Source organism: Filicampus tigris, chromosome 11 (assembly GCF_054856515.1).
Source record: "Filicampus tigris isolate MCC_2025a chromosome 11, RoL_Ftig_1.0, whole genome shotgun sequence".
In the NCBI taxonomy this organism is placed as follows: domain Eukaryota; kingdom Metazoa; phylum Chordata; class Actinopteri; order Syngnathiformes; family Syngnathidae; genus Filicampus; species Filicampus tigris.
Window position 1 is genome coordinate 22,640,492 of NC_141227.1, and position 13,946 is coordinate 22,654,437.

Here is a 13,946-nt window from a genome sequence, read left to right on the forward strand (position 1 = left end):
TACACATTTTGGTTTTGGGGGGGGGGGGGGGGGGGGGCGGAGGGCCTCATGCAAATGAAGATTAAGGGAATAATAAAAGAAGGGAGAGGAGGCCTTCTGTGACTTGAGAAAGAGTGAAAGAGTTCATTTTTTGCTGCTGTTTTTGTCTTTAGGAATGAGACGCCCGCACGTGCGCGCGCGCGCGCGAGCTGGCAGATGGGATGTAAATAGGCGGGTAGCTGCGACGGCCTTTTAAGCGCACTACACTGAGGAGGATGTTGTGGAGGGAAGCCGCTTGGTAATGACTTGCGCTTGATTATGCTCGGCCTTTCAAAGCAAATGGACTCCTCAATGGGCCCGCCAATACTTCTTCATTCCGCCTAATTAGGAGGCCAACAACTGCCAAGGCCGCCCGTGCGACGTTCGCCCAGGGTGGCGGCGAGCCCGCTAAAGAGTCGCCACATGCAAATTGCGGCGGCACACAAATGTCACACGCGGGTTTTTAAGGCCTGCATTGGAAACGAGGGCACCCACGCGACGCCCGAGTCATGATGTCGTAGCAACGCGTCTTCGCTAGCTGTAAATAAGTTATCTGAAAGCCTAACAAAAACATGATGTGACCAATCAAAGGACAGAAACAGAAAGCGATTGGGGAAAGAAACAGCGAAAGGTTGTGTCAAAGTGATTCGTGCCAGCACTTGTGATTGTGAAAGACTTGGGCAGATTAGATTGACATGGCGACACACAGGCTGAAATCGGATTGGACTAAAAAAAAAAAAAAAAAAAAAAAAAGGTGAAATCTGTTCCCTCACTTTTCCTGGGTCATGTGTCCATCATTCCCCGCGATACCGTAGGTGAAGTTCTGCAAAGTTGAGTTTTTTTTAAAAATTTTTTTAATTTCCCCCCCTTCTAAAAACTTGTTACACTCCATAAATGTCACTTTTAAAATACAGCATAAAGAAGAAATACCGGCGCTGTAAATCTGTGTACTTATGGCGGAAGATCTTTGTCTTGAATTTAGAAGACGAAGAAGACAAAAAAGAAGAAGGCAAGTAGTCGTGGCAACTTGCTTTCAGTTCTCACAACAAGCATTTACAGTGCCAAAAAGGGAATATTAAAACAGCAGGATTTACCGTTGGCGGGATTGGGATTAAGGTAAGCCATTTTAAACTAAAAAGAAAAACTTGAGCGTCGTTATGAAGCGGACATCTCGTCGTCTTCGTGTGCGCTCAGTCCCATTCATTTCCGAACGCAGCCGATAAATCGGCAGCTCGCTCGGCGCACTGCGCCGCTTCATTTTTTTGGGGGGAACTACGAATAACCGAATGGCACATCTGAACAACGTTTCAGATTTTCTAAACAGTCGGAGTGAGGCAGTGTGCTCGAGCGCATTTCCAACACGCCCATGATGAGGGAACGGGAGATTTTGTGGGGACACGCTCCAATCTTCATGGTCTCAGGTCTTGTAAAACAACCCCCCCCCCCAAAAAAAAAGAAACATTGACTTGTCCGATTTACACAGAAGAAAAGGAGCTAGAAAACCTATGACATAGCGAGGTAAACCCCGTAATAGATAAAGTTATGGTCACAAATGAAAACTCCGCGATAGACTGAAGCCGCAAAGTGGGAAGGGAACAGTATTTCCTTGGGGTGCCCACGTCCCGTCCTCGAGTGACCCTGTCCTGCCTGTGTTACACGTTTCCCTCCTCCAACACACCTGATTCAAATGTTCAGGCGTGTCGGAGGAGGGAAACGTGTAAAGCAGGCAGGTTAGGGGCTCTCGAGGACCAGATTTGGGCCACACTGCTCTCTTTTTACGGCTTGGTGGCGGCCAGCGTTTGGCTCCGCCTCACTCGGCAAAAAACCAGGAAACGGGCGTGTGCAACGGAGTTCTTTGCCATTAAGAAACGCCTCCATCTGTCGGCCAATCACATGACAGCCACATCGCGGCCCTCGCGGGCCTGCGTTCACCGACCAGGTTGGAAGGAGTTCGGTCGTGACCGCATGGACCGCCGAAAAAGTGTCGCGGAAAATTGAGCACAAGGGGCGGAGCCAGGCCGTGTCAGGGTTGAACCGCCCCAATGGAAAAGAAAGCTTCGATGGATTTTGTCGCGCCACCAACAACTCGTGGCCGCATCTGCCAATGTTTGCAGGGTGTGCGTCGGGAGGAAGTGAATTTAGTGCGAATCAAGAGGGGGCGGCCTAGAACAAAAGCAGTTGAGGGCAGAACGCATTGACCAGGATGACAGGCTGATTAAAACCGCCTGCTCGTCCCGCGTGTGAGCATGTGTGTGCGTGTGCGCAGGGGGCCGGCGCACCTGCCTCCGCCCTGGGAGAGGCCCTCGGTAAGGGAGTGCCGGGGGGGGGGGGGGGTTGTGCCCCCACCGTGCTCAGCTGACTCATGTTGAACCCGCATGGGCCAAAACGGGAAGCATATTTCCATCATGAGAGCGCCACGCCATCGCCGATAGCGACAAGCGCTCATTTGCATGTTAATTGCGCCGTTAGCGAGGGGCCGTTGACACTTTGCCTTTTGTCCGGGGCGGGGCGGGGCGGGGCCGCAAGTGAGGGGATGCTGAGCTCGCCGCAGGAAGTGTCGTGAAAATAAAGTGTCACGTGACTGCGTATTTACGTGCAAGCTTCTGGGATTGGAACTCGTCAAAAAACAAATTAAAATGTCAACAAGTGATGAGCGAAGCAAATAATAAGCAATGTCTTTTTTTTTTTAAATTTATTTATAGAAGACGGAGTGTGCCATTAAAGACCAGGATGCTCCTTAAAGATACCATCTGCAACATTTAAATACTTCCGAGATGTTGGCGCCTCAACCAGCATAAATCAGGTGGACAATAAAGGTGACAAAAAGTGCAATTTACGCAAAAAGTAAAAAAACTTCTTTTTGCATGCGAGAGAATCTAGTTTGGTAGTGGATGATGATGATGATCACAGGAAATGTCATTTTATAGACAGTATTTGTTTTACTTTAAGAAAAAGGGAGCAATAGAATCACATTTTTGTCTTTCATCTAATTCATTTATAGTCAACCAAGAAAAAGCGACAACTTTCCAAAATGATCTGAAGGTTACAACTTCATTTTAAAACGTGATAGTGGACCTAAATCATCTTAGGATAATTTGATAATATTTTCAAATAAGTTACTAATACTAATTAAAAATGGAATTTCTTTTAGTTTTGAAAAAAAAAAAAAAAAAAAAACTTAAAAAGATTTTTAAATGAATTTTAATTAGGGCTTGACTGATTACTTGGCCTCTATTGGCCCTTTAAAACAGGCTGATTTTTTCCCCCAAAAAAGACTAACACGCTAATAACAACATAAGACAACGATAATGAAATTGAAACATTTCTCCCTCCCCAAAATAAAATTGGCCAAAAAAAAAAAAAAAAAAAAAAAGTCTGATTTTTCTCTGTTGAAAAGCTAAGCAAACACTAAAGGACAAAGTATTGAACTAAGTCAAATGATCTTTACTGCTGTAAGTGTTGAGGTACCACAAAACGAAGTTATCTTAATACTTATTTATATTTTTTGGAATTTATCGTCCGATTAATCGGATTTTCTGATATAAAACGCATGACGCCGTCGTGCTCATGAAAAGCCTGCACATGAACAGACGTCGTTTGTGTTTGTCAATATGCACGGGCGGGTCAGCCTCGCGTTCTGATATGGTCCAACTCTCCACTGATGGAAGTGCACCGAGCCAGACAGGAAGTGTGTGTGCGTGCGTGCGTGCGTGCGTGCGCGGTGATCAATGCTATCCCTCCTACGGTGACTGACAGATGGCGCTCAGCGTGCGGTCGTAAACGTGCTCTGGGAGTCGCACTTGTCGGCGTGCCAGCCCGTCGCCTCCATCGTTTGGAGGCTCCCCGTCAGGGTCCAACTGCCCCCGAAACGGCTCGAAACCAACCGGCCCGCATTGGCAACCGATGAGCCGCCGTCGCCGCTGCCGCCGCCGCACGCACGCGCGCGGATCTCTGTCCACCGCATGTTTGGAATATGTCGGCAGCAATGAGTCTCTGGGGGATAATGACGCAAGGAAAACAGACAAGGATGAATGCGGTTAAACGGCACCATTGTAGCAACGCTTTAGTGCGGAGCCGGAGGGAGATGCGGGTTTTCTATGTAATACAGAGCAGTTCATAGATGTCCAATGAAAAGCAAGGACGGCGAAGGCCCACCTAGTCGTCGTTTGCTAGCCACAAATTTGCCTCATCATAAACTATTTAGCATTTATCCTGCTCATGTCAAAATAGATGCAACATTTTTTTTTTTTTTAAATCAATTTTATTATCAATAGTTATGTTTTTCTCTTCAAGAAAAGTAATGTGGTGGAGCAGTGTCTCCAGAGTTTACGAAAACAAGTTTGCTAGCGTCGCCGACGATTTGTGCACAAGCTTCACTGACGACGTTTTGATTTTCCGAAAACTCGCACGTTGGCTTTGTCCACCGAAGCTCGCCAAGCCGATTTTCAAATCAACAAGCATTTCAAGTGTGTAACGCAAACGTGGCGATGCGATGTCTCGATCCGCTTTTGGCTCGGGAACCGACTCGGCCGCCTCCTCACGAGCATGTTTCACTTTGTCACAACACTCCTCCTGCTGAGAAAGACTGTCGCCCAGCACTCTGCCAGGCTTGGCGCTGGCACGCCAATTCATATACACACACACACACACACATACACACACCGAGTGGCATTCTATACAAAATCAAATTAAATTAGGTAGGCTACGTCCCAAGAAAACACCATTAGTCTCTTTTGATGTTGTTTTAAAAAAAAATAATCATATTTGTCTTGCAACTAAACCAATATCATAAACAACAATCACTGAAATTAAAATGTGGATATTCAGCAGACGCAGGATCGTAAATCAACAAAACAACACTTGACAGAGTTGGATGGTCACTTGTTGCAAGGCAGAATTAAGAATTTAAATTTTGTTTTTAAAATAAATCGGCAATGAAAGGCTTCGATCGACTTACGCCGATCACGTACTTTTCCACGGAAATCGGCCGATCCCGATCGGTGGCCCATCGATCGGAGCGGCGCTCCTTCCGATGTGAGCAGAGCGCGTCCGTGAAGTGACACGCTTGCTTGCGCACAAAACACCACGTCACAAGGCGCACTGATGCATTTGTGCCAATTTGGAGGATTTTTGATGACTATTTTCTGCTCCTTTTTCTGCTTTTGGCAACCGTGTCGTTTGTCGAACAATTTTGACGATTTTCGTCGATTTAAATGAGCGGGACTTGAGCGTCCACACTGATGGATGCATATTCAATTTTTAGCTACATAGTGGACAAAAGTGGCCTGGGTCAGCTTTGAAAAAAAAAATAAAAAAATAAAATCTGAATTGTAGGCTGAAAATCTGATACATGACATACTGGGCAAAAAAAATTGCAATTGACCGGCAAAATCACATCTGACTACATCTCTCTCGTCCCTTTTTAGCGCTTAATTTTGGCACAAGACGCCTAGCTTGGCTTGGTTTAGCCTAGCCTAGCCTAGCCTAGCCCGCCCTGTGATCCTGCCATTACCCTGTTGGCCCTGGCCCACTTTCAGCTGGCACGGCGGAGCGCGCCACTGAAGGAGCTGCCAGACGGACTCCGTCACAGTTGGTGCTTTTCATCAACGTCGTCAACACACTGACAGCTTGTTGGTGCTGTCGCTGCCGTTGGAGAGCAAGCAAACACGCAAAAGACGCGGCGGCCACGCGGCGGCGGCGGCGGCGCGTGCGCCAAGAAAGGTGCAACTTCATTAGAGATGTCATTGTGGTTTTGGATGTATCACGTCTCAATAGTGGACATAAAAAGTCGAAAGTTGAAATACCAGCATTTTGGGAGTGAAAAAAAATAAGACCAAGATGGGTCATTTCCAAATATTTTCCATCACTTATTTGACCTATAACCCGTCCAATCAATTGAAAAAAAAAAAATTAAAGCTTTTAGACAAGGTAAAGAAAATTCTATTTTTATTCAGGAATGTATTATTTGTATTAATGTTTATAATACTGTATATATTGGAACTAAAATGAGAAATTTCAACAATACATTTAAGTATTTTACTTAGTGTATTAATTCTGTATTTATTTTTTTTTTCCCCAATTATACAAATCTCAAATGATTACAATGCACATCAGAGGCGGGCTTTCCGCGTCGGACCCCCTTGCTTAGTAAAAATCAGCTGCAATTTGGGATGTTGCTGGCTGGGAAAGCAGAAATGACAGAAGCCCCAGTGTGTGCGTGCGTGTGTGCGCGCGCCTGTCCATGTGCGATCATCATATGGGCCAATCAAAAGTGCCCTGGCTCAGTAATGCGTGGCAGATGTTAACGCTTTGTACTTAATGCCTCCCTGAGGACATCCACCCAATCACACTGGACACTGATATGATGGACACGCATGCGCGTTTCTGATGGGAAACCTCGACGCCAACACAACACTGATCTCTGTTTTGAAACGATACTATAAACGTACCGCAATATCACGTGTGGCATGTAATTGTTCAACGTGACACGCTGGTGGATTTGTTAGGGTCATCAAAAAGCAGTGAAAAGCCAGCAGACGAGTAGCACGATCATGAGCTTAGCATAGCATCACATAGCCTAGCTCTTACCTTTTCTTCGGAGTCTTTCGCATCCAACGGGATCCTTTGAATCTGTCACTCGCCAATAGAGCCAAAGAGCAGTAATCCATGGTTGTCATCAATATAATCAATACAGTATTATCTGACACATTTTTAAATGTTTGAAACAAAACCAGCCGATCACAGGCTTTGCTGTTTTGGGTTCTGCTCTTCCTTTCATTTATTTGACGTATTTCTTTATTTTGTGGCCCGCCTTTTATGTCTTCCCTCCACTTCCTGTTCAATGCTTGCACTTCCTGGGTCGTGCCATTTTTCCTACTTTTATTTACATTTTGGGGCACACTTTGAGTCTATTATATAAAATGATTTTAGGTTGTTTTTTTTTATGTGGCAAAAAAATAAAAGTCAAAATCCAAAAGCCAGTGTTTAGATGATTTAAAGAAGAATTTTTGGAAAAACTATGGAGAAAAAAAGTCAAATTGGAATGCTTTCAAATGAACTGTGCTTAGTTTTAGGCCTTTGTGGGCAAAAATAACAATAAAGGGACATTTTAAATAATCTAGAAGGAATTTTGGATGTTTTTTTTTTTTTATGGCACCAAATAAGTCAAGTTTTACAACAATTTTCAACAGAATTTGATGACTTCAAACTGAATTTTTATCTTGTTTTAGCTGCCATTTCTTCAGTCAGTCCATTTCAAATGGACTAAAAAGGATTTGGGTTGTTTTAATGCACCGAAATCACACTGAGAAAATGTGAAACTAAAAAACAAAAGAAGACCAAAAAAAAAAAAAAAAAAACAACATAGCCCCAGGATGAAGACTTTCCCTGATCACCGGGACACAACTGTCACTTTCTGACACCCCAGCAAGACCCGTCACTCACCCCGCTGCTCATCTCCAAATTTCCCCGTCTGTCCGTCAAACCCCCACTTCACCCTCCATCTGTTATCATGTGCCCCTCTTCCCTGAGTGCCGGGGGGTCAGCGGGGGCCGTCCGCAGGCTGGTCATCCCGTTAGAGGCCTATTAAGGGTCCCGCGAGGGCCTGGGGGGAGGGGGGGGGTTATCCCTATCAATACCTGCGTGTGATGGGCCCGGCTTCCTGGTGGGCTCCACTTCGGTGCGGCCACTGACAAGGCGCACTTTCATCGTCCCGTTGGCGCCCGCTCACGTCGGCGCTCGTCCCCTCTGTAGCACATCTGGAGCTGGGGAATCCTGAGGAGAAAGTGCAGGAGGATGAGATTACAATATGCACCGAGGGTAGATGACATACAAATGTACCAGTCGGGAATTAGTCTGTTGTTGTTCAAGCCAAAGGCGATTCGAGGTTTTCTTCTTCCACATCAAACTCATCAAAGCTTTCTGCATTGTCCACTGAGCGTCCCCAAACTGGAAGACGACAATTGTCCATACTGAAATTGAAAACAACATAACATGATCAAAATGAGTTCAGTAGAGTAAAGTCAAAATATTCCAAGATGTAAAAAAGGGCAAAACGTTATTCTTGTAATGTATTTGCACAATTTTCTAGACGCCTTTTAAGAGCATCCCAAATATTAAAATTATTTGGGCAAGAAAAAAAGAACTACAAACAGGAAATATTATATCATGAGAATATTGCATGAATAAAAATGCAAAATAATGAAAACCATTTCAAGAACGCAGAGTACACCAAAATACTATGTATATGTATGTTTTTGTTTTAATCTAAAAAAAAATACATGAGAACGAAAGATTCTGAAAAAAAAAAGTCCTAGAATTTGGATACTTGAATGTGTGGGAGCGCGATGAATCATTTTTGCTATCTGCCCATCAATAAAGTATTTTAAAGCGCCTCTTTGACGTCGGCATTTGTGCAGCCGTTTTTGACACCGCAATGCGCCGTATTCCGCTTCCCCGACTTTTCGGGCCAACGGTTGCCTTGTTATCTGTCATCTCCACGGGAAGTGGAAAACAAACACGTCACATGCGTCCATCTGTCTTGATGTTAGCAGAGAATAGAGGTCTGTTTCCTCATTAGCAGCTTATTAAGAGCCGCTGCCCAGCAGAGAGCACTCTCCCTGGAGGACATGGTGGGGGGGCCCCCTCAAGGTGGTGGAAGGATGGCAGGCTGGAATGGGGGCGTGGGGGGGGGGGGGGGGGGGGTCTTATCTGAATGCATGGCGATTGGGCTTTTGTCTCCAGTTTTGGCCTCCTAGACGGGGCCTGCCCAGGGGACGCCGCGTTGCTGTGTTATGCGCCGGCCAGGCTAAGGAGAGGCATAGCGGACGCAAGGCTGGAGGAGGAGAAGGAAGGAAGGATGGAGACTTGATTGGAGGTCATTCGTCAAAGCGCCTGTCAATTGTCCAACCTCCTACCGGGAGGCCGGCGGAGGAGAAGAAGAGCGCGGCCAGCATGCTAAATCCACGCGGGTGTGTTGATTCTATTTCATATGTTTTGAAGCGTATTTGTCCACTTGCAAAGTGACTTTTGGGCGAGCGGCATTTACAATTGTGGATGTTGCAACTTTCTCCAATCAGATTTCTGCCTCTCTGAGTTGCCATGTCAATCTAGTCCGCCCAAGGCCTTCAGAATCAGCAGTGCTGGCCCGTGTAACTTCAACTACACTGAACGTATTAGCAACGGGACTTTCTGTAAAGCGCGGTCAATTTATTCGTTATTATTTATTATTATTCATTGTTTGTAAAGTGCTTTGTTACAGCTCCGGCTGTTATGAAATGTGCTACGTATATAAATAAAATTGTATCGTATCTCAGGGGGCGGCCATTTCGTCACTTCCGTCGACTGAAAATGACATCACAACTGCTCACAAGGACCAATCACGGCTATGACATCACAACTGCTCACAAGGACCAATCACGGCTCAGCTTCAGAAAACAGGTGAGCCGTGATTGGTCGTTATCTGAGCATCTGCGATGTCATTTTCAGTCGACGGAAGTGACAAAACGGCCGCCCCCGGAGATGGCTAAAAACGAGCGGATTTACTCTTATTCCACAAACGCAATATTGATCAGAATGCCCTGTTTCAACTAGTGGGCTTACATAGAACATATTCTTGAAAAAATGTTTCGGTTGACTTTCTCCTTAAGGAATACAAGACATTTCTTTTGTATTAAATATAAAATACATATTAGAAAGGCCAAAACCTTAGCGGGCCATGGGATGCAGTCCGCTATAATAGGCTTCCAATCATTTTCTTCCATGCATTTGTCACTTTTAGCGAGCAGAATTTGTGGCCCTCAATCACGAGTGCTCTGCATTCACTATAAAATAAAAATACAAGAAAACAGCACCATCTGCCTGTCGTGCTTGACAGTGTCTTCATCGTTATTCTTGTTTATGTCGACATAATTGGGACTGACATTGACATTTTCTTTAGACCGTAAAGTGGGGGGAAAAAAAAAAAAAAAAGTAAAAATGTGTCGACAGCTTTAATTCTACCGGCGGGCTGTTAAATCAAATAGTCCCTCGGTGCCTATTAGCAGTCCACAAAAGTCACGCGCGTGAGCTGCGTTTTCTCCTCGTCAGATGAACACATCTGTTCCGGCCGCCGACGTTGTGCCAAGCGGCGACTTTTGACCCTCGCGCGTCTCCTGCTATTTGTTGCCATTGTTGAAAATCCAGCTTCCACAGCTCTCGCCATCTGTCGGCTCCGCTGATTAATAAAGGCAATACGACAATACGCATAGCGTAACACGCGCTCGCGTCCGGCTCCATTTGTTGAGGCGCCTCATTATGCGCCACGCAGGTATTTACAGTCAAAGTCAGGCGGAGCTCCGGCGGGCGGCTGCCGAGCGGAGGGCGGCGTGGGCCAAAACGAGCGTCGGGGGATTTCAACTTGGAATAGTCATCGTACCAATAGGCCGAACACGAGTATTTATTCTTCTTACCATACTAATGAGTGCAGGGTGATGTTGTTTGCATGCAATGTCATTTATTTATACATTAATAGTTCACATTGGCGGCACACAGGAAGAGTGTTTTGAAGTCTTAAAGCAGCACTGGGCAAGAATTCGACCATGATAAAAATGTTTTCACAACTCTTTTGATGAAACATTGACTTACAAGCAGTGGAATGGGACTTTTGTCATGCCCTGGGCAGGGGATTGTATCGTTTTTAATGGCACTAAGCAACTTTGGGGAAAAAAAAAATACAAATGAATTTCTGAATTACGGCATACTCACTTCCTCCTTTCGCTATAACGACGGAAGTCGATTCGAACGTCTACGCGCTATTACTGGTGTCACGGCAGAAGCACCAATATAAACAAAACACAAACAAAAGTATTGTTTAAACAAAATGAGACCTCATCGCTATTCATCTTCCACACAGCCACTGGAAATAGAAATGTCATGCGGTCCAACTTGCAGGTCACGACACTACGCGTACAGTATCGCACTTGCTAATCTAAGAATCCCCCACAGTCTGCCATTGTCGTTTGGCCTTGGTGGAGGTCTGCAGTGGCGTTCCATGCTTTTTTGTTCTCTTGCCTAATCCCCCCCCCCACCAACCCCCCACCCCCACACACTTTCCGCGACCCCCTTGCGGGCCACTTTCCCCGTCCTGCTTTGCGGTGCCAGAGGCGCCCGCCGCACCCTGTCCGGCGCAGCGTCCCGCCGCCCCGGCTTGAAACGCGTGACCAATGGGCGTGATTAATAATTCTAATCATTGGCAAACGTGCCAGCTGCTCTGTGGCAACGGGCACGCCTGATTTATGGTTGTGTAAATGCAAACAGTCATTGTCCATATTCACAGAAGAAAGGGGCAAGTGGAAAGCGGGGGTCGGGGGTGGGGGAGTGAGTTTGGACGCCTGCCCCGCAAATATGATTTCATCTTCGGAAGTCATTGTCCCGCGTCCCTCGCGGCCATTTGTCTGCGCTCGGGTCACGCAGAGCTCACCTAGTCGCGTTTTGATCTCAGCGGGCTTCAAAGCCGTCTGGGGCCACGGGGGTTCGGGGGCGGGGTCTACATTGTGTGTCCGGACGGCCCCTCGTTGGCCTCACCGAGGTGTACGCCCGCAAAGCTGCAGCAGAAGAAGACTCCATCAATTAGCCGCGTGATTCCGAGGCATTAGCGAGCTGGAACGCAACCGGCGGCCTGTCGGTGACGAGACGGCTCAACTTTGCGCTAGCTGAGCGTGCGCTAGCCTCATCCGGCGCGCAGATGTGTCCGTGGGCGACGGTAGCAGACTCCGCATTATCTCGCTCATTAATCACCATCAAGCGTTTGGGTTTGTGCGCGTCTACAGTCCGGGGAGCGGAGTAGTTGTGACAGCTACTGGCCGCCAACCTGTCCACGGCCTAATCTCATTACGCTCCTCCTGGCATCCAGGATGCTTGGAGACAAGGCGTTCAAGCGTATAATGGATGTCTAAATCGTGTGGATGACTGGCGTTGAGAGCATGCGTGGAAATGCATTGGCGCGAGGCTGCGAAATGTCAAGGGTAGCACGCGGCTAGGCTAATAAACCACAAGTGCAGTGGAACCATCTGTTCAAGGAGGCGGCTCAAGGTTTGGCTGATTTGGATTCGGAATGGATTTTTCCCAAGAATCGGGTCACGTTTCCGTGATCGTAAAAGTTACATTAGCTTAGTAAGCTAATGTAGCATGGACCTGTCTTTGTTAGCTTCAGTTTGAATGATCATATTCTCAGTTCTCCCACTTCCAAACCGTTGGACTTTAAAGAGCAGTTTGGATTCTGGATTCTTGTTTGCCTCCCGCGACAGACTTGACCTAAAATTCAGTTATCTAACTATCAAACTATTGGACTTTGGAGTGTCATTTTTTTTTTTTAATTCTACTTTTTGGCTGAATTGTGAGTTGTCCAACCACTTAAACGTTAGCATATCATATGTCTGCTGTAAAAGTTCATTCCAAAGAAAAGATAAAGTGCCACCTAACCCAGTGTTTGTTCCCGTTATCGAATCTTGTTCAACATTTCAACCAGGCTTTCCTTGAAATTTTCAAATTTAATTCCAAGATGTAGTACTGGACCCTTGAGGCACCTTTAGGGCTCTGGATTCCCAATTTGCTTTTGGCCCAGCAGTTTCCCGACTACCAAGCACTTCCAAGAGTTCCAAGGCGGACCTTGGATGTTCGTTGTGGCGCTGGATTCGTAGTTGTTCTTGAAATACGAGGTCAAATTGGTCGTCATCTGACCAGCGTATGACACCTGTGTGCCGGTCATCCTCAGGCCTGTGCCGCTCTGTCTGCGGCGCAGCGCAGCGCAGCGTTGTACCTGTCAGGCTGGTGCAGCTGGGCTGCGCCTCCCCCAGGTACCGCCGCTAAACAGCCGTCATTAATCACCACATAAAGCCTCCCCAGCGGGAGATGCCCCAGGTTAGAGCACATCAAGAAATAAATTGGCTGAAAAATGGCTCCGGACGAACGCGCCATCCCTCGGGAGGGGGTGCGAGGAAGAAGAGGGGAGGGAGGGGGGGTGGAGGGGGGAGTCATCTGTCAGCCGCTTAAGCGACGACGTCACTCTCGCCCGCCTTGACAATCTCAGATGGTTGCTTTCGGATTTGAGCACATTCGTCTTCTTTATTTGGATATGCCAACACTTTGAGAGGGTGTGTGTGTGTGTGGGGGGGGGGGGGGGGGTACGGAGGTCCAAGAGGAAAGAAACAAACCATACATCATCACCATCATCGTCAATTCACTGGTGACATTCGACGCTACTGTCAGAGAAAAAAATATCCCATTCAAACTACCTTACTGACCAAAACAGCAGCACCTAGCCAGGCATGTAAACGGGTGAGACAAAGAATCCTTATTTTTAAAACTGTTTTTAGAAATTCTATGTTGAGTCAGAGACTTCCCGCTCACCCTATTTAAACTGTGTAGCTAACCAAAGCAGCAGCGCCAGGCCATGTGCGTAATTAATTCAAGTGCGGCAATTTAGAACTGTTTACCACGCTATAAGTAAAGGTCTCCGCTGTCCACAATTCTCAGAAACGCGGCATAAGGATCGATATTGCTCTGTATTCATTATAAAATGCCTTCGATGCTTTCTCGAAAAAGTTATTTGCTGAGCCCGTTTGAACTCTTTTACTCACCAAAAGAGAAGCACCAAGCCTCTCAGCTGAATGAAATGAGACTACGTCCACTTTTCAGCATTGACAAAAATAAAACTTCCCACTGCCCAGAATTTGCGGAAAGGCTGAAATCCCTGCTCTGTATTAAATATAAAATATTTGCACTCCACCATCGTCCACTGGCGACTGGATGTCAGTACGGCGTCCCCTGGGGTTTTATGGATTCTTGTTGTTGTTAAATTGAGCCACTCACTAGGGTTCCATAACAAAATGAAGGCCTGTCTCTCTTTTGTAGCACTTCATCAATCAATCAATCAATCAATCAATCAATCA

General features: G+C 46.4%; 1 protein-coding gene across 1 annotated transcript in view; it reads right to left on the reverse strand.

Annotated features, from left to right (window-relative positions):
• Positions 1–13,946, reverse strand: part of LOC147140192 (uncharacterized) — a 40,950-nt gene that overhangs the window by 2,109 nt on the left and 24,895 nt on the right. Inside the window, exons 4-5 of the mRNA XM_086045454.1 lie at positions 7,858–7,988; positions 6,607–7,791 (exon numbers count right to left, since the gene is read on the reverse strand). Coding sequence (XP_085901580.1) covers positions 7,744–7,791; positions 7,858–7,988 — 179 coding nt within the window. The 3' untranslated portion in view covers positions 6,607–7,743. The remainder of the gene's footprint in view (positions 1–6,606; positions 7,792–7,857; positions 7,989–13,946) is intronic.